The sequence below is a fragment of the Coregonus lavaretus genome (genome assembly GCF_964263955.1).
Source record: "Coregonus lavaretus genome assembly, chromosome: 16".
Lineage (NCBI taxonomy): Eukaryota > Metazoa > Chordata > Actinopteri > Salmoniformes > Salmonidae > Coregonus > Coregonus lavaretus.
In genome coordinates, this window is record NC_140003.1 from 43,224,691 (window position 1) to 43,247,429 (window position 22,739).

A 22,739-nucleotide genomic window follows, 5' to 3' on the forward strand; every position below is an offset into this window, starting at 1 on the left:
CACACATACACACAGTGGTTGACTCCATGCTGAGAGAGAGAGAGAGAGAGAGAGAGAGACTACTAGAATCTGAAGTAAAATGTCTACTGTTTGCTGATGATCTGGTGCTTCTGTCACCAACCAAGGAGGGCCTACAGCAGCACCTAGATCTTCTGCACAGATTCTGTCAGACCTGGGCCCTGACAGTAAATCTCAGTAAGACAAAAGTAATGGTGTTCCAAAAAAGGTCCAGTTGCCAGGACCACAAATACAAATTCCATCTAGACACTGTTGCCCTAGAGCACACAAAAAACTATACATACCTCGGCCTAAACATCAGCGCCACAGGTAACTTCCACAAAGCTGTGAACGATCTGAGAGACAAGGCAAGAAGGGCCTTCTATACCATCAAAAGGAACATAAAATTCAACATACCAATTAGGATCTGGCTAAAAATACATGAATCAGTTATAGAACCCATTGCTCTTTATGGTTGTGAGGTCTGGGGTCCGCTCACCAACCAAGAATTCACAAAATGGGACAAACACCAAATTGAGACTCTGCATGCAGACTTCTGCAAAAATATCCACCGTGTACAACGTAAAACACCAAATAATGCATGCAGAGCAGAATTAGGCCAATACCCGCTAATTATCAAAATCCAGAAAAGAGCTGTTAAATTCTACAACCACCTAAAAGGAAGCGATTCCCAAACCTTCCATAACAAAGCCATCACCTACAGAGAGATGAACCTGGAGAAGAGTCCCCTAAGCAAGCTGGTCCAGGACAGCAACACAATTAGACCATTAGAGTACAAGAGCATAAACCTTCCAATAGTGAACAGTATCTTGATCTATAATCTATATAATAATCTATATACTGAACAGTATCTTGATCTATAATCTATATACTGAACAGTATCTTGATCTATAATCTATATAGTGAACAGTATCTTGATTTATATAGTGAACAGTATCTTGATCTATAATCTATATCATAATCTAATCTATATAGTGAACAGTATCTTGATCTATATAGTGAACAGTATCTTGATCTATATAGTGAACAGTATCTTGATCTATATAGTGAACAGTATCTTGATCTATATAGTGAACAGTATCTTGATCTATAATATATATAGTGAACAGTATCTTGATCTATATAGTGAACAGTATCTTGATCTATATAGTGAACAGTATCTTGATCTATATAGTGAACAGTATCTTGATCTATAATCTATATAGTGAACAGTATCTGTAAAGGATCTCAGGGGAGAGAGAGAGCATGTCACGACTTCCTCTGAAGCTGCCTCCTCTCCTTGTTCGGGCAGGCTTCGGCGTTCGTCGTCACCGGCCGTCTAGCCACTGCCGCTCCACATCTCATCATTCCATTTGTTTTGTCTTGTCAATTCCACACACCTGGTTCATATTCCCCTCATTAGTACGTGTTTAAGTGTTCCCTCTGCCCCCCTTGTCCTTGTGGGTGATTGTTCATTGTGAGGATTAGTAGCTCGGTTGAGCTCAGTATTTTGTATTGCCGGGGTATTTTCCCTGTGTGCATGCTTGTTCCAGTGCGCCTGTTTTGCGCACTGGACTGGTTACGCTGGATTACGGAATAAACTCTGTATACTGTGATTTACCCTCCTGTGCCTGACTCCTTCAAATCACGCATCACAGAGCAACTACGCGTGCTGCAGAGTATGTATGGTATGTGACTCTCCCTGGTCTCCAGGAGTGTGGCAGGCTAGGCTGTGTTCAGATCTACCTCTCTGTGACTGCATGCATATTCTGTATTCCTCTAATCTACAGTACTCTAATCTTATTCAAATCAAATCAAATTTTATTGGCCACATGCGCCGAATACAACAGGTGCAGACATTACAGTGAAATGCTTACTTACAGCCCTTAACCAACAGTGCATTTATTTTTAATAAAAAAGTAAAATAAAACAACAACAAATAAGTGTTGAGAAAAAAAGAGCAGAAGTAAAATAAAATAACAGTAGGGAGGCTATATATACATGGGGGTACCGGTGCAGAGTCAATGTGCGGGGGCACCGGCTAGTTGAGGTAGTTGAAGTAATATGTACATGTGGGTAGAGTTAAAGTGACTTTGCATAAATAATTAACAGAGTAGCAGCAGCGTAAAAAGATGGGGTCGGGGGGCAGTGCAAATAGTCCGGGTAGCCATGATTAGCTGTTCAGGAGTCTTATGGCTTGGGGGTAGAAGCTGTTGAGAAGTATTTTGGACCTAGACTTGGCACTCCGGTACCGCTTGCCGTGCGGTAGCAGAGAGAACAGTCTATGACTAGGGTGGCTGGAGTCTTTGACAATTTTGAGGGCCTTCCTCTGACACCGCCTGGTATAGAGGTCCTGGATGGCAGAAAGCTTGGCCCCAGTGATGTACTGGGCCGTACGCACTACCCTCTGTAGTGCCTTGCGGTCAGAGGCCAAGCAGTTGCCATACCAGGCGGTGATGCAACCAGTCAGGATGCTCTCGATGGTGCAGCTGTAGAATTTTTTGAGGATCTGAGGACCCATGCCAAATATTTTCAGTCTCCTGAGGTGGAATAGGCTTTGTCGTGCCCTCTTCACGACTGTCTTGGTGTGTTTGGACCATGATAGTTCGTTGGTGATGTGGACACCAAGGAACTTGAAGCTCTCAACCTGTTCCACTACAGCCCCGTCGATGAGAATGCATAGACATTAGAAGTATATATCTGGTATATTTTTGCTGTGTTTTTATATTCATAGATTATTTATTGTTCAGGTCTTTCAGGGCTGAACTTTACTTTGTATTTCTGGAGTTTGAATATGAAAATTATTTTGTGTGTGTATATATACATTTGGCTGGTTATAGTATTTCAGAGTGGTTCACAAAGTGTGAAGACTATCCCTTCTCAGACTTGACATACAGTTGAAGTCGGAAGATTACATACACCTTAGCCAAATACATTTAAACTCAGTTTTTCACAATTCCTGACATTTAATCCTAGTAAAAATTCCCTATTTTAGGTCAGTTAGGATCACCACTTTATTTTGAGAATGTGAAATGTCAGAATAATAGTAGAGAGAATGATTTCGGGTAGACTTCCACAAGCTTCCCACAATAAGTTGGGTGAATTTTGGCCCATTCCTCCTGACAGAGCTGGTGTAACTGAGTCAGGTTTATAGGCCTCCTTGCTCGCAAACACTTTTTCAGTTCTGCCCACACATTTTCTATAGGATTGAGGTCAGGGCTTTGTGATGGCCACTCCAATACCTTGACTTTGTTGTCCTTAAGCCATTTTGCCACAACTTTGGAAGTATGCTTGTGGTCATTGTCCATTTGGAAGACCCATTTGCGACCAAGCTTTAACTTCCTGACTGATGTCTTGGGATGTTGCTTCAATATATCCACACAGTTCTATTTTTGTTTCTTGAAACCAGAGGACATTTCTCCAGAAAGTACGATCTTTGTCCCCATGTGCAGTTGCAAACCGTAGTCTGGCTTTTTTAATGGCGGTTTTGGAGCAGTGGCTTCTTCCTTGCTGAGTGGACTTTCAGGTTATGTCGATATAGGACTCGTTATACTGTGGATATAGATACTTTTGTACCTGTTTCCTCCAGTATCTTCACAAGGTCCTTTGCTGTTGTTCTGGGATTGATTTGCACTTTTCGCACCAAAGTACGTTCATCTCTAGGAGACAGAATGCGTCTCCTTCGCGTATGACGTCTGCGTGGTCCCATGGTGTTTATACTTGCGTACTATTGTTTGTACAGACGAACGTGGTACCTTCAGGCGCTTGGACATTGCTCCCAGGGATTAACCAGACTTGTGGAGGTCTACAAATGTTTTTCTGAGGTCTTGGCTGATTTTCTTTTGATTTGCCCATGATGTCAAGCAAAGAGGCACTGAGTTTGAAGGTAGGCCTTGAAATACATTCACAGGTACACCTCCAATTGACTCAAATGATGTCAATTAGCCTATCAGAAGCTTCTAAAGCCATAACATCATTTTCTGGAATTGTCCAAGCTGTTTAAAGGCACAGTCAACTTAGTGTATGTAAACTTCTGACCCACTGGAATTGTGATACAGTGAATTATAAGTGAAATAATCTGTCTGTAAACAATTGTTGGAAAAATTACGTAGATGTCCTAACTGACTTGCCAAAACTATAGTTTGTTAACAAGAAATGTGTGGAGTGGTTGAAAAATGAGTTTTAATGACTCCAACCTAAGTGTATGTAAACTTCCGACTTCAACTATACCATGTTATGTCATAGTTTTTATGACGGTTAGAGTATATGACATTACTGTGCGTGTTCTCTCAGGTATGTGGGCTGCATTGAAACTAAGTTGTGAGTGTGTTTCTGTCAGGTATGGCGGCGGTGTTGCCCAGGACCCTTGGGGAGCTACAGCTCTATAGGATCCTCCAGAGGGCCAACCTGCTGTCCTACTACGAGGCCTTCATCCAGCAGGGCGGAGACGACGTCCAGCAGCTGTGCGAGGCGGCCGAGGAGGAGTTCCTGGAGATCATGTCCCTGGTGGGCATGGCCAGCAAGCCCCTCCACGTTAGGAGGCTCCAGAAGGGCCTGCGAGACTGGGTCACCAACCCGGCCCTGTTCAACCAGCGCCTGGCCCCTCTCCCTGTCTGCAGCATCCCCGTCTACAAGCTGGAAGGTAGCGGTAATTCTAATGCTAGCGCCCATGTCAAAGTACCCAAGCTGCTGGTGGCGGTGTGCGGTGGGGAGCCCAGGAGGGGTGAGGCAGTGTCGTCAGGGGTGGGGGGCGATGGAGGAGGGGGTTCGGCCTCTGGGTCTCCACTGCAGACTGGCAGCGAGCCTCGCTTCTGTGCCTCATTGTCCTATCACGGCGGGGGAGGGGGACTGGAGAGCGAACACAGCCTGTCCCCTGCAGAGTTGACCATGGGTCTTGGTTCTCCCTTGCCATCGTCCCCCCGCGGCGAGGAGGTACTAGACGCCGCAGCGTTGAGATCGGTGGCGGAGTGCGTGGAGCGGCTGGCCCAGGCGCTGCCCCGGAGCGACCCGTCTGAGGTGAAGGAGGGGCTGAGGGGCAACAAGAAGCTGTCCAAGATGATCTGCCACATCCTGGACATGGAGGAGGAGGACCCGAGGAGGGCAGAAGAGATACGCAAGTACAGCGCCATCTATGGACGCTTTGACTCCAAGAGGAAGGACGGCAAGCACCTCACGCTGCATGAGGTAAAGGGGGAAAGAGAGTGTGTGTGTTTGTGTTTGTGGCATCAGTGTGCAAAAAGTATAAGATTTTCAGATATTTGGGAACTTGATTGTTGTTATTCAGCTTTCAAGAAATTGAGAACCTGCTTCATAACTCGTTATAACAATAACCCTCCACCTCCGCTCTCTTCCTCTCTTCCCCCTCTCTTTCCCTCTCCTCCCCCCTCTACCTCTTCTCCTTCTTCCATCTCTTTTTCTCCTCTCCTCTCCTCCTCCCCCCTCTCTGTCGTTAGCTGACAGTGAATGAGGCAGCAGCTCAGTTGTGTATAAAGGAGGTGTCCCTGCTGACCAGGAGAGAGGAGCTGTTTAGCCTGGCTAGACAGGTCTCTCGGGAGGTCACCTACAAATACACCTACAGGACCAGCAAGTGAGAACACACTCGCATGCACACACACTGAAAGCAGTTAGTTTGAAGTTGGCTTCAAGGGAAAGGAAGGAACGAAGGGTAAGGGGTACCTAATCAGCTGCAAAACTGAATGCGTTCAACCCAAATGTGTCTTCCACATTTAACCCAACCCCTCTGAATCAGAGAGGTGCGGGGTGCTGCCTTAATTGATGTCCACGTCATGGGCGCCCGGGGAGCAGTTGTTGTTGGGGGTTAACTGCCTTGCTCAAGTGCAGAACGGCAGATTTTTCCACCTTGCCGGCATTGTGTCATTGGTGTTGCACCATAAATTAAAGGGAAATTAATCAGCATTCGACAATATTTTACAGGAGTTTTCATATGTGCCTTTTTTCCTTTAGGGATTATAGATCCTTTAGGCATTATATATCCTTTAGGGATTATAGATCCTTTAGGCATTATAGATCCTTTAGGCATTATAGATCCTTTAGGCATTATAGATCCTTTAGGGATTATAGATCCTTTAGGCATTATAGATCCTTTAGGCATTATAGATCCTTTAGGGATTATAGATCCTTTAGGCATTATAGATCCTTTAGGCATTATAGATCCTTTAGGCATTATAGATCCTTTAGGCATTATAGATCCTTTAGGGATTATAGATCCTTTAGGCATTATAGATCCTTTAGGCATTATAGATCCTTTAGGCATTATAGATCCTTTAGGCATTATATATCCTTTAGGGATTATAGATCCTTTAGGCATTATAGATCCTTTAGGCATTATAGATCCTTTAGGGTTTATAGATCCTTTAGGGATTATAGATCCTTTAGGCATTATAGATCCTTTAGGCATTATAGATCCTTTAGGCATTATAGATCCTTTAGGCATTATAGATCCTTTAGGGATTATAGATCCTTTAGGCATTATAGATCCTTTAGGCATTATAGATCCTTTAGGCATTATAGATCCTTTAGGCATTATAGATCCTTTAGGCATTATAGATCCTTTAGGGATTATAGATCCTTTAGGGATTATAGATCCTTTAGGCATTATAGATCCTTTAGGCATTATAGATCCTTTAGGCATTATAGATCCTTTAGGGATTATAGATCCTTTAGGCATTATAGATCCTTTAGGGTTTATAGATCCTTTAGGCATTATAGATCCTTTAGGCATTATAGATCCTTTAGGCATTATAGATCCTTTAGGCATTATAGATCCTTTAGGCATTTGTCATGGATTCTGCCGAGGCTGCCCCTCCTCCTTGCTCGGGCAGGCTTCGGCGTTCGTCGTCACCGGAATACTAGCTACTGCCGATCTATGTTCTACCTGTTGTTGTCTGATTGTCTCACACCTCTTTCCCATTATGTGATTACTCCTTCCCTATTTAACCCGGTGGCTCCCATTTTGTGTTTTGTGCGTGTTTGTTTTTTCGTTTCGTGTGTCGTTTGGTGAGCGGGTTTGTTCCTCCCTGTGTGGAGGTATTTTGTATTGGTTTCTTTACTTATTCAGTAAAGTACGTTTTCATTGAGTTCTGTGTCCTGCGCCTGACTTCGATCCACCGCATTACACTGACACTCGTGACAGCATTATAGATCCTTTAGGGATTATAGATCCTTTAGGGATTATAGATCAATATACTGTTATCCTGTTCACTATTAGAAGGGTTATGCTCCTTAAAATGTTCTCTCTCTCTCTCTCTCTCTCTCTCTCTCTCTCTCTCTCTCTCTCTCTCTCTCTCTCTCTCTCTCTCTCTCTCTCTCTCTCGTAGGTCTCGATGTGGTGACAGAGATGAGCCTTCTCCCAAGAGGATCAAAACAGAGGTGAGCTCATCTCTTTCCTTTCTGATGAGCACAGCGTTTGGCTATATATATAATATAAAGGTCATTCCTACATCACATTGTGTGTTATTATATTAGAAAGGGTTAATCCCTTACCAATCTGATTCCCCCAGACAGACAGTGCATGGTTCTGGCTGGGTGTGTTCAGCACCTATTGTTTACATAGGTGCCTGTCAGCCGGCTTGGCTGTGTGGGCGGGGCTCGAAGGAGAGGGGGCGTGTCCCTCAGGAATACTGGGTGTCATAATGTAGGGGAAAGTTCAAAGTTCATCGGAATAAAAACTTCCTCTGTGGAATCAGGTCACCTCCTCCGCCCTTTAAGTCACGCCCTAAGAACCCACATTGAGCGACTGACACACCTCCTTTCATCCTCTCCTTGTCTTTTGAAGTGCGTCAGACACGGCGTAGTATGGGCTTTGTCTGTCAGTGTGCCAGTGCCTCTATATTTCCATTCTTCATAGTGCATTGCAGCTGTTGATTTAAAGAGTTTCCCCAGAAACGCCTCTGAATTGTTCTGAGCTGTTGAGTAAAGAGTGGCTATGTGTAGTGAACTGTGTGAGATTGTGGCAGCTGTCCAGTCATCTCTCTCCAGTGGTACGTTTGATGGTGGTCCAAACCTCTGATGTGAGTGATCTTACTCTACGCCTCCACAGGACAGGGGTGGGCCAGGAGTGGGCCAGGGGTGGGACAGGGGTGGGCCGGGGTGGGGCCCAGCTAGCTGGTAGACACACTCCCCCATCTCCTTCCATCTGTTTCTCAATCCTTTGGGGCAGTCACATTGCAGACCTTCATATACAGAGTTATTTGTTTGAATGAATTAATGAATGTGTTGGAGTGGATTATTTTCATAGAAAATATATTTTCTGGAACTTATTGGAAGCTACTGAAGATACTTACAGATGTAGGATCTTAATTTGAGCCAGTTTGTTACACACATATTCCTAAAACAACGCTATTTCAACAACTTTTGGAGTTGTAGGAAATATCCTTCTAACAGAAGTGCCAACCTACACTCTGTTTTTCAAAGAGTTTCAGTTTGTGGCACTTTTCTCTTGCTATGGGCGAATTGTTCTCACGACCTGGTGGTTTTCTTTTGACTGTACACGAACGACTGTGTGTCCTTCTTGAGATGAAGTTAACATATTTACCACCACAAAGGACTTAACGACAGAGTTCTAAAACGAATCCCCACCCACCTGCCTTTCCCCTGCTGTTTCAGTCCTCCCCCTACCACACACACACAGACACACACTACTGCCAACCTCCCATTAAGTGCCAGCCACACGCCCATGTGGACAACAGAAAAGCCCAAATGAGCTTAGTCGCGCCTACCCATAGTCCTGAGTTTCACATGACATCAACATGTGGGTGCGCTTGGAATCACCCACACCCATACACTTGTACAGTTGAGGTGTCTGCATGCATACACAAGCACATACAGTCATATACTCTTTGTCTCTGTGTCTCTCTGTCTCTCTGTATGTCTGTCTCTCTGTATGTCTGTCTCTCTGTCTGTCTGTCTCTCTGTCTCTCTCTCTGTCTCTGTCTCTCTCTGTCTCTGTCTCTCTCTCTGTCTCTGTCTCTCTCTCTGTCTCTGTCTCTCTCTCTGTCTCTGTCTTTGTCTCTCTCTGTCTCTCTCTGTCTCTCGGTCTCTCTATCTCTCTGTCTCTCTTTGTCTCTCTCTCTGTCTGTCTCTGTCTCTCTTTCTCTCTCTCTCTCTCTGTCTGTCTCTGTCCCTCTCTCTCTCTCTCTGTCTCTCTCTCTCTCTCTCTCTCTCTCTCTCTCTCTCTCTCTCTCTCTCTCTCTCTCTCTCACATATATATACACACACACACAGTCTGACTCGACACCTTCTGTGGGTTCTGTAAAGGAGTGATACATCATAAGGTATAGTGGTAGGGTTAGCTCAGACATGTGTTAACCTTCCTCCTCCACTAACCCCAGTACAGCAGGAAGGATCCACCTTCATGCTAGGTTTTAGGACCTCATATTGAAGCTTATTGAGATCCTAACTGATGTATAGAACAATTTTTAAATTATCTACTTTGGTTTAGATACAAGAATGAGGAAATCTCAAAGACAATACATTAATTCAACTTGGTGAAAATCCGTTTTTTGGACCTGACTTGCTTATCACTTTTTCCATGTGGTTTCTTCCTTCACAGACTCCATGAAATGATAAAATATTTGGTCAAATGATAAATGTTGTGTGGTTTCCTAGAAACAAGGGTGGCTCAACTTACCCCACTCTCCTCTAGAGTAGAAAAGAGGATGAGAATCAGAATTGGACCGTGGTCTCAATGTGACGTTCCTCGCTGACTCTCTCTGTCTCTTTATTGTGTCAGGAAGGCTTCTTCGACCTCCAGGAAGACCTGCAGGCCATCCACATGAGAAGGGAGGCCCTGAGAGAGCAGCTGGCCACAGCCAAGTCTAAAGGGGAGGAGACCACGGGGCGCAACGTCCAGGTGACTACACTACCACTCACTGACTGACTGGCTGTCTGACGGACTGACGGCTGACTGGCAAGCTGGCTGACTGGCTGGCTGGCTGACTGGCTTGCGGACTGACTGACTGACTGACTGGCTTGCTGGCTGGCTGGCTGGCTGGCTGGCTGACTGGCTGTGTGTCTGACATACAGTCTGACGGTGGGTGCATGGGCTGGGTATTACAAATGAGAAGAAATTAAGTGAGGAAGTGAAGATTCACCTGCATATAATCAGCAAAGTTATTTAGTTTTATAATACAGTTTGTTTCCTCTCACCAGTTAGAAGGATAACTCCTCATCTCATCTGGTTTTTAGTTGAGGAAAAAACGGAATAATGAAAGCAGTCACTCGTCCTTCCTCCACATCTGTTAAGACATCATCACCATGCTTAAAGCGATACTTCACTCGTCCATGCCTTCCTCCACATCTGTTAAGACATCATCACCATGCTTAAAGCGATACTTCACTCGTCCATGCCTTCCTCCACATCTGTTAAGACATCATCACCATGCTTAAAGCGATACTTCACTCGTCCATGCCTTCCTCCACATCTGTTAAGACATCATCACCATGCTTAAAGCGATACTTCACTCGTCCATGCCTTCCTCCAGATCTGTTAAGACATCATCACCATGCTTAAAGCGATACTTCGGGATTTTGGCAGTGAAGCCCTTTTTATCTACTTCCCCAGTCAGATGAACTCGTAGATACCATTTTTATGTGTGCAGTTTGAAGGAAGTTGCTAACTAGTGCTAGCGCAATTGCTAAATAGCCTTAGTGCAGTGACTGGAAGTCTATGGGTATCTGCTTCCAGTCACTGCACTAATGCTAGTTAGCATTGGCTCACGAAACTACCTCTAACTTCCTTCATACTGGACACAGAGACAAAAAAAAAATGGTATCCACGAGTTGATCTGACTCTGGGGAAGTAGAGTTGCCAAAATCCCAAAGTATCCCTTTATAACACCCCTCCTAATTATCCCTCGTCAAATTACAGGTTTCTTTTCTGTCTTTTGGAGAGACAGACGAGGCAGGAAATGGCTGACAGATACATGTATTAACAAGTCTCTAGACCGGAGAATAGACTTGTGCTGCCCATTTAGATGGTCTTTGATAGAACTGCAGGCTCAGTTTTTTTTGTGTTATGTGTTTTCTAATGTGAAAAACAAACTGCATTTGTATTGGGTGTAATTTCTCTAACTCTGCATGCCTGCATCTGTGTGTGTGTGTGTGTGTGTGTGTGTGTGTGTGTGTGTGTGTGTGTGTGTCTGTCTGTCCATGGCTGCAGCTGGGGCGTCTGCTGACCAGACAGATGGAGATCCATCACGAAGCCCAGGCCCAGGACAGACTGCAGGCCCAGGACAGACTGCAGGCCCAGGACAGACTGCAGGCCCAGGACAGACTGCAGGCCCTGGAGTGGAAGGTCCCTCTGGGGGGCTTCAAGTTGAGACACAACACTGACCCAGAGCACCGCCACCATGCCAACGGAGGCTCCACTGACAGCACCAGTCTACTACCAGGTCAATCATTAGACATTTATGTTAGGAAGTGTATATTAGACCGGCAGAACGAAAACGTACGGTTGAATTAATTAAGTGTTAGGTTTAGGGACCAGGGTTAGGTTAAGGTTAGGTGTAGTTTCAATGAGGTTAAGGTTGGGGTTAGGAGAAAGAATAGAAAGTTAACATTGGGTCAGCCATACCGCTTTCCGCCGCCATTCTATTTCTGCTGGTTAAATATACACTGCCTTTATGTTTCGTTTCGTAGTCACTTTCATTTCTTCCAATCATTTGGCAGCTGTTTGTGGGGGTTTTGGGGAGTTCCAGGATGGGTCCAGGTGTGTGTGTGTGTGTGTGTGTGTGTGTGTCTTTTGGTATTTTATTAGGATCCCAATTAGCTGTTGTGAAAGCAGAAGCTGGCCATGCTTTCCATCTGGCTACCACTAACCCGGCCACCAACTCTGCACCCTCTGCTGCAACTTGCCCATGCCCCCCCCGCTTCTCCTTCACACATTCAGACAGCTGATGTTTTGAAAGCGCTGCAAAATCTGGACCCCTACAAATCAGCTGGGCTAGACAATCTGGACCCTTTCTTTCTAAAACTAGCCGCTGAAATTGTCGCTACCCCTATTACTAGTCTGTTTAACCTCTCTTTCATAACGTCTGAGATCCCCAGAGATTGGAAAGCTGCCGCGGTCATCCCCCTCTTCAAAGGGGGTGACACTCTAGATCCAAACTGCTACAGACCTATATCCATCCTGCCCTGCCTTTCGAAAGTATTCGAAAGCCAAGTTAACAAACAGATCATCGACCATTTCGAATACCACCGTACCTTCTCCGCTATGCAATCCGGTTTCCGAGCTGGTCACGGGTGCACTTCAGCCACGCTCAAGGTCCTAAACGATATTATAACCGCGATTGATAATAGACAGTACTGTGCAGCCGTCTTCATCGACCTGGCCAAGGCTTTCGACTCTGTCAACCACCGCATTCTTATTGGCAGACTAAATAGCCTTGGTTTCTCAAATGACTGCCTCGCCTGGTTCACCAACTACTTCTCAGATAGAGTTCAGTGTGTCAAATCGGAGGGCCTGTTGTCTGGACCTATGGCAGTCTCTATGGGGGTGCCACAGGGTTCAATTCTTGGGCCGACACTTTTCTCCGTGTATATCAATGATGTCGCTCTTGCTGCTGGTGACTCTCAGATCCACCTCTACGCAGACGACACCATTTTGTATACATCTGGCCCTTCATTGGACACTGTGTTAACAAACCTCCAAACGAGCTTCAATGCCATACAACAATCCTTCAGTAGCCTCCAACTGCTCTTAAACACTAGTAAAACTAAATGCATGCTTTTCAATCGAACGCTGCTGGCACCCGCCCACCCGACTAGAATCACCACTCTCGACGGGTCTGACCTAGAGTATGTGGACAACTACAAATACCTAGGTGTCTGGTTAGACTGTAAACTCAACTTCCAGACTCACATAAAGAATCTCCAATCCAAAGTTAAATCTAGAATCGGCTTCCTATTTCGCAATAAAGCCTCCTTCACTCATGCTGCCAAACATGCCCTCGTAAAACTGACTATCCTACCGATCCTTGACTTCGGCGATGTAATTTACAAAATAGCCTCCAACACTCTACTCAGCAAATTGGATGTAGTCTATCACAGTGCCATCCGTTTTGTCTCCAAAGCCCCATACACTACCCACCACTGTGACCTGTACGCTCTTGTTGGCTGGTCCTCACTACATGTTCGTCGTCAAACCCACTGGCTCCAGGCCATCTATAAATCACTGCTAGGTAAATCCCCGCCTTATCTTAGCTCATTGGTCACCATAGCAGCACCCACCCGTAGTCTGCGCTCCAGCAGGTATATCTCACTGGTCATTCCCAAAGCCAACACCTCCTTTGGCCGCCATTCCTTCCAGTTCTCTGCTGCCAATGACTGGAACGAATTGCAAAAATCTCTGAAGCTGGAGACTCTTATCTCCCTCAATAACTTTAAGCATCAGTTGTCAGAGCACCTTACCGATCACTGCACCTGTACACAGCCCATCCGAAATTAGCCCACCCAACTACCTCATCCCTATATTGTTATTTATTTTGCTCTTTTGCACCCCAGTATCTCTATTTGCACATAATCTCTTGCACATCTAGCATTCCAGTGTTAATACTATTGTAATTATTCTGCACTATAGCCTATTTATTGCCTTACCTACATAACTTGCTACATTTGCACACACTGTATATATATTTTCTGTTGTATTTCTGACTTTATGTTTTTTTTTACCCCATATGTAACTCTGTTGTTTTTATTGCACTACTTTGCTTTATCTTGGCCAGGTCGCAGTTGTAAATGAGAACCTGTTCTCAACTGGCTTACCTGGTTAAATAAAGGTGAAATACAAAAAAAAAAATAAAAAAAAAAAGAAGCTACTCTTCCTGGGGTCCACACAAAACATGAAACATGACATAATACAGAACATTAATAGACAAGAACAGCTCAAGGACAGAACTACATACAATAGAAAAGGCACACGTAGCCTACATATCAATACATACACACAAACTATCTAGGTCCTATCTAGACTTATATAACCATTATAAGTGCTCTGAGTTGTTTTTAAGGTTGCTTTGAGTACCATTAGGCAGCTATTGTATTGCCCTGAAGCCCTCTTAAAGGGTTAGTTCACCCAAATTACAATTTTACACATTGGTTTCCTTACCCTGTAAGCAGTCTGTGGACAAGGTATGACAGCAATCCATGCTTTGGTTTAGTTTCCCTGGCACCGTTTCCACATGCTAACGCTTTAACATTTGTAGCGCAAATCCCGTTCAAGTCATGGGACTGATATTAGCATTTGTCCAAATCATCCAAAAGTATCTGAAATTGATTGTGAAGCTCAACAATGTCACTTTTATAGATGTTTTGAACATGATGCGCGTAAAAATGCTAATATCGGTTCCATGACTTGAAGGGGATTTGTGACACAAATGCTAAAACGTTAGCATGTCGAAAACGGTGCCAGGGAAGCTAAACCAAAGCATGGATTGCCGTCATACCTTCCACAGACTGCTTACAGGGTTAAGGCATCAGCATGCTTCAGTTTGGCTAGCACCCAGTCGAACTTGGCTAACCGAACCGAACGAGTGCGCTCGCATACTCCCTTAAGACATTTTTGCAGAGGAGATCTTAGTCGCGCAATTTTACATCTAACTAAGATGTTTGGTAGTATTTGTCAATTGAAACATTTGCTTGAAAACGAATCGTCTCTCGTTGAATGACAACAAATAATTTTTATTGAATAATCCCTACTGTTGACCAATCACCCACAAAGGGGCGTAGACTTGGGCTCTGAACTTCAGCTTTGATCCAGAAAACATTTTGTGTGCCCAAACAGCCAAAAAAAAACTAACTGAAGTCCAAAACGAACAAAAACTTAACAAAATGTCGTCATAATATACCCACAAACTCTTCCGAACTGTTTCGGCTGGGAAGCATGCGGACGCCTTTGGGAAACCAATATCTAATTTTGTAATTTGGGTGAACGATCCCTTTGAGTGTGGAGCATGACGACACCTCTCTACTTTCACACCCTCAACCTCACGCAGTCAACAGCATGACACCGCAGTATTAACACTTTCACCTGCTTCCTCTGTTTCCCTTCATGCTAACCAACACACACACACACACACACACACACACACACAGACATAACACACTAAAAAACACACACACACACTTACACACATTAACTCACATGTATACAGACTGTGTTATCTTCCTTAGTGCTCTACCTCTGGGCTGATCTAATGGGTCTTCATTGACAGCAATGTGACTAACACCTTTTCATTTCATACACAGCACACACACCGCTCTTTCATTTAACAGCCTCTATTCGTGACAGAGAGAGCATTATTTTAAAGAAGGGGTGTTTCAATGACTTTTTGTGAGTTGATTTGAGTGCTAGAATACTAGAGTACTTTATTATCATTCTGTTATATCAGAAATGAGTATTCTGTTCAGAACAGGGACTCCCTGCCTAAATACAGGTTAAATAACAGCTCCTTGTCTAATTACAGGTTAAAGGGACACTGGGATTTTGGCAATGAGGCCCTTTATCTACAGTATTTCCCCAGAGTCAGATGAACTTGTGGATACCATTTTCATGTCTAGCGAATACTCATAGACTAGCAGATATCCGTAGACTTCCAGTCATTATGCTAATGCTAGTTAGCATTGGCTCGCAAAACTACCTTTAACTTCCTTCATACTGGACACAGAGACATAAAATGGTATCCACGGCTTCATCTGACTCTGGGGAAGGAGATAAAGGGCCTCATTGCCAAAATCCTGAAGTTTCCCTTTAAATAACAGTGGTGGTTTATATTGTCTGTATCCTGTCTTTGGCCTTACCTAGCTGTGTGTTCCTGCAGGGGAGAGGCCACTGATCCCGCGGGTGGCGGGTCAAAGGTCGGAAGGAGGCACACCCCTGGGGAAACAGCTAGCCAATGAGCTGAAGAGGCATCACGGCAACGGGGAGGGAAAGGCCCTGGCAACGAGTCACCATGGCAATGTCGAGGGCAAAACTCTGGCCATAGGTCTGCCCTTAGAGTCTCTATTATACAGTGCATTCGGAAAGTATTCAGACCCCTTGACGTTTTCCACATTTTGTTACGTTACAGCTTTATTCTAAAATGGACAACAAAAAATTTCCCTCATCAATCTACACATAGTACCCCACAATGATCAAGCGAAAACAGGTTTTCAGATTTTTGGGCAAATGTTTTACAAATAAAAAACAGAAATACCTTATTTACATAAGTATTCAGACCCTTTGCTATGAGACTCGAAATTGAGCTCAGGTGCATCCTGTTTCCATTGATCATCCTTCAGATGTTTCTACAACTTGATTGGAGTCCACCTATGGTAAATTCAATTGATTGGACATGATTTGGAAAGGCACACACCTGTCTATATAAGGTCCCACAGTTGACAGTGCATGTCAGAGCAAAAACCAAGCCTTGAGGTCGAAGGAAGTGTCCGTAGAGCTCCGAGATAGAATCGTGTCGAGGCACAGATCTGGGGTAGGTTACCAAAAAATGTCTGCAGCATTGAAGGTCCCCAAGAACACAGTGGCCTCCATCATTCTTAAATGGATGAAGTTTGGAACCACCAAGACTCTTCCTAGAGCTGGCCGCCTGGCCAAACTGTGCAATCGGGGGAGAAGGGCTTTGGTCAAGGAGGTGACCAAGAACCTGATGGTCACTCTGACAGAGCTCCAGAGTTCCTCTGTGGAGATGGGAGAACTTCCAGAAGGACAACCATCTCTGAAGCACTCCACCAATCAGGCCTTTATGGTAGGGTGGCCAGACGGAAACCACTCCTCAGTAAAAGGCACATGACAGCCTGCTTGGAGTTTGCCAAAAGGCCCGTAAAGGACTCTGAGACCATGAGAAACAAGATTCTCTGGTCTGATGAAACCAAGATTGAACTCTTTGGCCTGAATGCCAAGTGTTACGTCTGGAGGAAACCTGGCACCATCCCTACGGTGAAGCATGGTGGTGGCAGCATCATGCTGTGGGGATGTTTTTCAGCAGCAGGGACTGGGAGACTAGTCAGGATCGAGGGAAAGATGAACGGAGTTAAGTACAGAGAGATCCTTGATGAAAACCTGCTCCAGAGCGCTCAGGACCTCAGACTGGGGGCGAAGGTTCACCTTCCAACAGGACAATGACCCTCGGCACACAGCCAAGAAAACGCAGGAGTGGCTTTGCGTCAAATCTCTGAATGTCCTTGAGTGGCCCGGCCAGAGCCCGGACTTGAAGCCGATCGAACATCTCTGGAGAGACCTGAAAATAGCTGTGCAGCGACGCTCCCCATCCAACCTGACAGAGCTTGAGAGGAACTGCAGAGAAGAATAAGAGAAACTCCCCAAATACAGGTGTGCCAAGCTTGTAGCGTCATACCCAAGAAGACTCGAGGCTGTAATCACTGCCAAAGGTGCTTCAACAAAGTACTGAGTAAAGGGTCTGAATACTTACAGTTGAAGTCGGAAGTTTACATACACTTAAGTTGGAGTCATTAAAACTAGTTTTTCAACCACTCCACAAATTTCTTGTTAACATTTACATTTTACATTTTAGTCATTTAGCAGACGCTCTTATCCAGAGCGACTTACAGGAGCAATTAGGGTTAAGTGCCTTGCTCAAGGGCACATTAACGTCATTTAGCAGACGCTCTTAGCCAGAGCGACTCGCAAATTGGTGCGTTCACCCTATAGCCAGTGGGATAACCACTTTACAATTTGGGGGGGGGGGGGTTAGAAGGAACACTTTATCCTATCCCAGGTATTCCTTAAAGAGGTGGGGTTTCAAATGTCTCCGGAAGGTGGTGAGTGACTCCGCTGTCCTGGCGTCGTGAGGGAGCTTGTTCCACCATTGGGGTGCCAGAGCAGCGAACAGTTTTGACTGGGCTGAGCGGGAGCTATGCTTCCGCAGAGGAAGGGGAGCCAGCAGGCCAGAGGTGGATGAACGCAATGCCCTCGTTTGGGTGTAGGGACTGATCAGAGCCTGAAGGTACAGAGGTGCCGTTCCCCTCACTGCTCCATAGGCAAGCACCATGGTCTTGTAGCGGATGCGAGCTTCAACTGGAAGCCAGTGGAGTGTGCGGAGGAGGGGGGTGACGTGAGAGAACTTGGGAAGGTTGAACACCAGACGGGCTGCGGCATTCTGGATGAGTTGTAGGGGTTTAATGGCACAGGCAGGGAGGCCAGCCAACAGCGAGTTGCAGTAGTCCAGACGGGAGATGACAAGTGCCTGGATTAGGACCTGTGCCGCTTCCTGTGTAAGGCAGGGTCGTACTCTCCGAATGTTGTAGAGCATGAACCTGCAGGAGCGGGTCACCGCCTTGATGTTGGCGGAGAACGACAGGGTGTTGTCCAGGGTCACGCCTAGGCTCTTCGCACTCTGGGAGGAGGACACAGCGGAGTTGTCAACCGTGATGGCGAGATCATGGAACGGGCAGTCCTTCCCCGGGAGGAAGAGCAGCTCCGTCTTGCCAGGGTTCAGCTTGAGGTGGTGATCCGTCATCCATACTGATATGTCTGCCCGTTAACAAACTATAGTTTGGGCAAGTCAGTTAGGACATCTACTTTGTGCATGACACAAGTAATATACGCCAACAATTGTTTACAGACAGATTATTTCACTTATAATTCACTGTATCACAATTCCAGTGGGTCAGAAGTTTACATACACTAAGTTGACTGTGCCTTTAAACAGCTTGGAAAATTCCAGAAAATGATGTCATGGCTTTAGAAGCTTCTGATAGGCTAATTGACATCATTTGTGTCAATTGGAGGTGTACCTGTGGATGTATTTCAAGGCCTACCTTCAAACTCAGTGCCTCTTTGCTTGACATCATGGGAAAATCAAAATAAATCAGCCAAGACCTCAGGGAAAAAAAATGGTAGACCTCCACAAGTCTGGTTCATCCTTGGGAGCAATTTCCAAACGTCTGAAGGTACCACGTTCATCTGTACAAACAATAGTACACAAGTATAAACACCATGGGACCACACAGCCGTCATACCGCTCAGGAAGGAGACGCGTTCTGTCTCCTAGAGATTAACGTACTTCGGTGCGAAAAGTGCAAATCAATCCCAGAACAACAGCAAAGGACCTTGTGAAGATGCTGGAGGAAACGGGTACAAAAGTATCTATATCCACAGTAAAACAAGTCCTATATCGACATAACCTGAAAGGCCGCTCAGCAAGGAAGAAGCCACTGCTCCAAAACCGCCATAAAAAAGCCAGACTACGGTTTGCAACTGCACATTGGGACAAAGATCGTACTTTTTGGAGAAATGTCCTCTGGTCTGATGAAACAAAAATAGAACTGTTTGGCCATAATGACCATCGTTATGTTTGGAGGAAAAAGGGGGTCGCTTGCAAGCCGAAGAACACCATCCCAACCGTGAAGCACGGGGGTGGCAGCATCATGCTGTGGGGGTGCTTTGCTGCAGGAGGGACTGGTGCACTTCACAAAATAGATGGCATCATGAGGAAGGAAAATGATGTGGATATATTGAAGCAACATCTCAAGATATCAGTCAGGAAGTTAAAAGCTTGGTCGCAAATGGGTCTTCCAAATGGACAATGACAAAGTCAAGGTATTGGAGTGGCCATCACAAAGCCCTGACCTCAATCCTATAGAAAATGTGTGGGCAGAACTGAAAAAGCATATGCGAGCAAGGATGCCTACAAACCTGACTCAATTACACCAGCTCTGTCATGAGGAATGTGCCAAAATTCACCCAACTTATTGTGGGAAGCTTGTGGAAGTCTACCCAAAACGTTTGACCCAAGTTAAACAATTTAAAGGCAATGCTGCCAAATACTAATTGAGTGTATGTAAACTTCTGACCCACTGGGAATGTGATGAAATAAATAAAAGCTGAAATAAATCATTCTCTCTACTATTATTCTAACATTTCACATTCTTAAAATAAAGTGGTGATCCTAACTGACCTAAGACAGGGAATTTTTACTAGGATTAAATGTCAGGAATTGTGGAAAACTGAGTTTAAATGTACACTGCTCAAAAAAATAAAGGGAACACTTAAACAACACAATGTAACTCCAAGTCAATCACACTTCTGTGAAATCAAACTGTCCACTTAGGAAGCAACACTGATTGACAATACATGTCACATGCTGTTGTGCAAATGGAATAGACAACAGGTGGAAATTATAGGCAATTAGCAAGACACCTCCAATAAAGGACTGGTTTTGCAGGTGGTGACCACAGACCACTTCTCAGTTCCTATGCTTCCTGGCTAATGTTTTGATCACTTTTGAATGCTGGTGGTGCTTTCACTCTAGTGGTAGCATGAGATGGAGTCTACAACCCACACAAGTGGCTCAGGTAGTGCAGCTCATCCAGGATGGCACATCAATGCGAGCTGTGGCAAGAAGGTTTGCTGTGTCTGTCAGCGTAGTGTCCAGAGCATGGAGGCGCTACCAGGAGACAGACCAGTACATCAGGAGACGTGGAGGAGGCCGTAGGAGGGCAACAACCCAGCAGCAGGACTGCTACCTCCGCCTTTGTGCAAGGAGGAGCAGGAGGAGCACTGCCAGAGCCCTGCAAAATGACCTCCAGCAGGCCACAAATGTGCATGTGTCTGCTCAAACGGTCAGAAACAGACTCCATGAGGGTGGTATGAGGGCCCGACGTCCACAGGTGGGGGTTGTGCTTACAGCCCAACACCGTGCAGGACGTTTGGCATTTGCCAGAGAACACCAAGATTGGCAAATTCGCCACTGGCGCCCTGTGTTCTTCACAGATGAAAGCAGGTTCACACTGAGCACATGTGACAGACATGACAGAGTCTGGAGACGCTGTGGAGAACGTTCTGCTGCCTGCAACATCCTCCAGCATGACCGGCATGGCGGTGGGTCAGTCATGGTGTGGGGTGGCATTTCTTTCCATGTGCTCGCCAGAGGTAGCCTGACTGCCATTAGGTACCGAGATGAGATCCTCAGACCCCTTGTGAGACCATATGCTGGTGCGGTTGGCCCTGGGTTCCTCCTAATGCAAGACAGTGCTAGACCTCATGTGGCTGGAGTGTGTCAGCAGTTCCTGCAAGAGGAAGGCATTGATGCTATGGACTGGCCCGCCCGTTCCCCAGACCTGAATCCAATTGAGCACATCTGGGACATCATGTCTCGCTCCATCCACCAACGCCACGTTGCACCACAGACTGTCCAGGAGTTGGCGGATGCTTTAGTCCAGGTCTGGGAGGAGATCCCTCAGGAGACCATCCGCCACCTCATCAGGAGCATGCCCAGGCGTTGTAGGGAGGTCATACATACAGGCACGTGGAGGCCACACACACTACTGAGCCTCATTTTGACTTGTTTTAAGGACATTACATCAAAGTTGGATCAGCCTGTAGTGTGGTTTTCCACTTTTTAATTTTGAGGGTGACTCCAAATCCAGACCTCCATGGGTTGATACATTTGATTTCCATTGATAATTTTTGTGTGATTTTGTTGTCAGCACATTCAACTAAGATTATTTCATTCATTCAGATCTAGGATGTGTTATTTTAGTGTTCCCTTTATTTTTTTGAGCAGTGTATTTGGCTAAGGTGTATGTAAACATCCGACTTCAACTGTATGTAAATGTCATATTTCAGTTTTTTTATGTTAAATACATTTCCAAAATATCTAAAAACCTTTTTTTGCTTTGTCATTATGTGGGATTGTGTGTAGATTGATGAGGGAAATAAAAACAATTCAATCAAATTTAGAATAAGGCTGTAACGTAAAAAAAATGTGGAAAAAGATCTGAATACTTTCCGAATGCACTGTAGTTAATTTACAATGCATAATTTGATACTGAATCAGCTCAAAGATTCTATCATATTCATATTTCATTCTGAATCCTTTGATACTGAATCAGTTTGTTGATTCTTTGTCATAGTTCTCGCATACTGAATCATTTGAAAATAATCTAACTCCTCCTATTTATTTATTTATGTTCTCTTTTTAATTCCAGAAAATGGGAACAGGGCCGACTTCTGCCAAGGGGCTCTCAGCCTTTCTGACAAGAAGACCATCAAATCAGAGCCAGAGGATTCCAGATAGCACCTCTTCTCCTCTTCCTCCTTGCTCATCCCTCTTTCACAACACAGTCGTCGTTGGTCAATACTAAACAAGCACAGCTGCGTTAGAGCCTTAACGACCAATGTTGCCTCTAGAGAAGGGATTTTACTTTTCCTTTCTTTTTTTGCCAAAGTACCTAGAGCCTTTATTTCTCTACTCATAGAAGCCTATTGTTTTGTGTTTTCACTGACTGTTGAATCCCCCTCCCTTCCCCACTCAATAGTTTTCCTTTCTTACTTTCAATACTGACGGCGAGGGGTCTGTAGAGGTCATATCTGTACATACATAATTTCTTATATATTTTTATAAAATGTTGTGATATCCAATTGGTTGTTACAGTCTGGTCCCATCGCTGCAAACTCCCGTAAGGACTCGGGAGAGGCGAAGGTCGAGAGCCATGCGTCCTCCGAAACACGACCCCGCCAAGCCGCACTGCTTCTTGACACACTGCTCGCTTAACCCGGAAGCCAGCGGCACCAATGTGTTGGAGGAAACGCTGTACAACTGGAGACCGTGTCAGCGGGGACGACGACAACATATGGGACGACAATATATGGGACGACAATATATGGGACGACAACATATGGGACGACAATATATGGGACGACAACATATGGGACAACAATATATGGGACAACAACATATGGGACGACAACATATGGGACGACAATA

General features: G+C 45.1%; 1 protein-coding gene across 1 annotated transcript; it reads left to right on the plus strand.

The window, feature by feature from the left end:
- Positions 1-4,338: 4,338 nt before the first annotated feature.
- Positions 4,339-22,049, plus strand: LOC311143853 (NGFI-A-binding protein 1-like; the record flags this gene model as incomplete). The annotated part of the gene is made up of 7 exons (XM_084179729.1): positions 4,339-5,181; positions 5,451-5,584; positions 7,335-7,386; positions 9,749-9,868; positions 11,177-11,408; positions 15,834-15,998; positions 21,961-22,049. 7 exons carry the CDS (start codon positions 4,339-4,341, stop codon positions 22,047-22,049), a joined length of 1,635 nt encoding a protein of 544 aa, XP_084035855.1.
- Between the last annotated feature and the right edge of the window lie 690 nt (positions 22,050-22,739).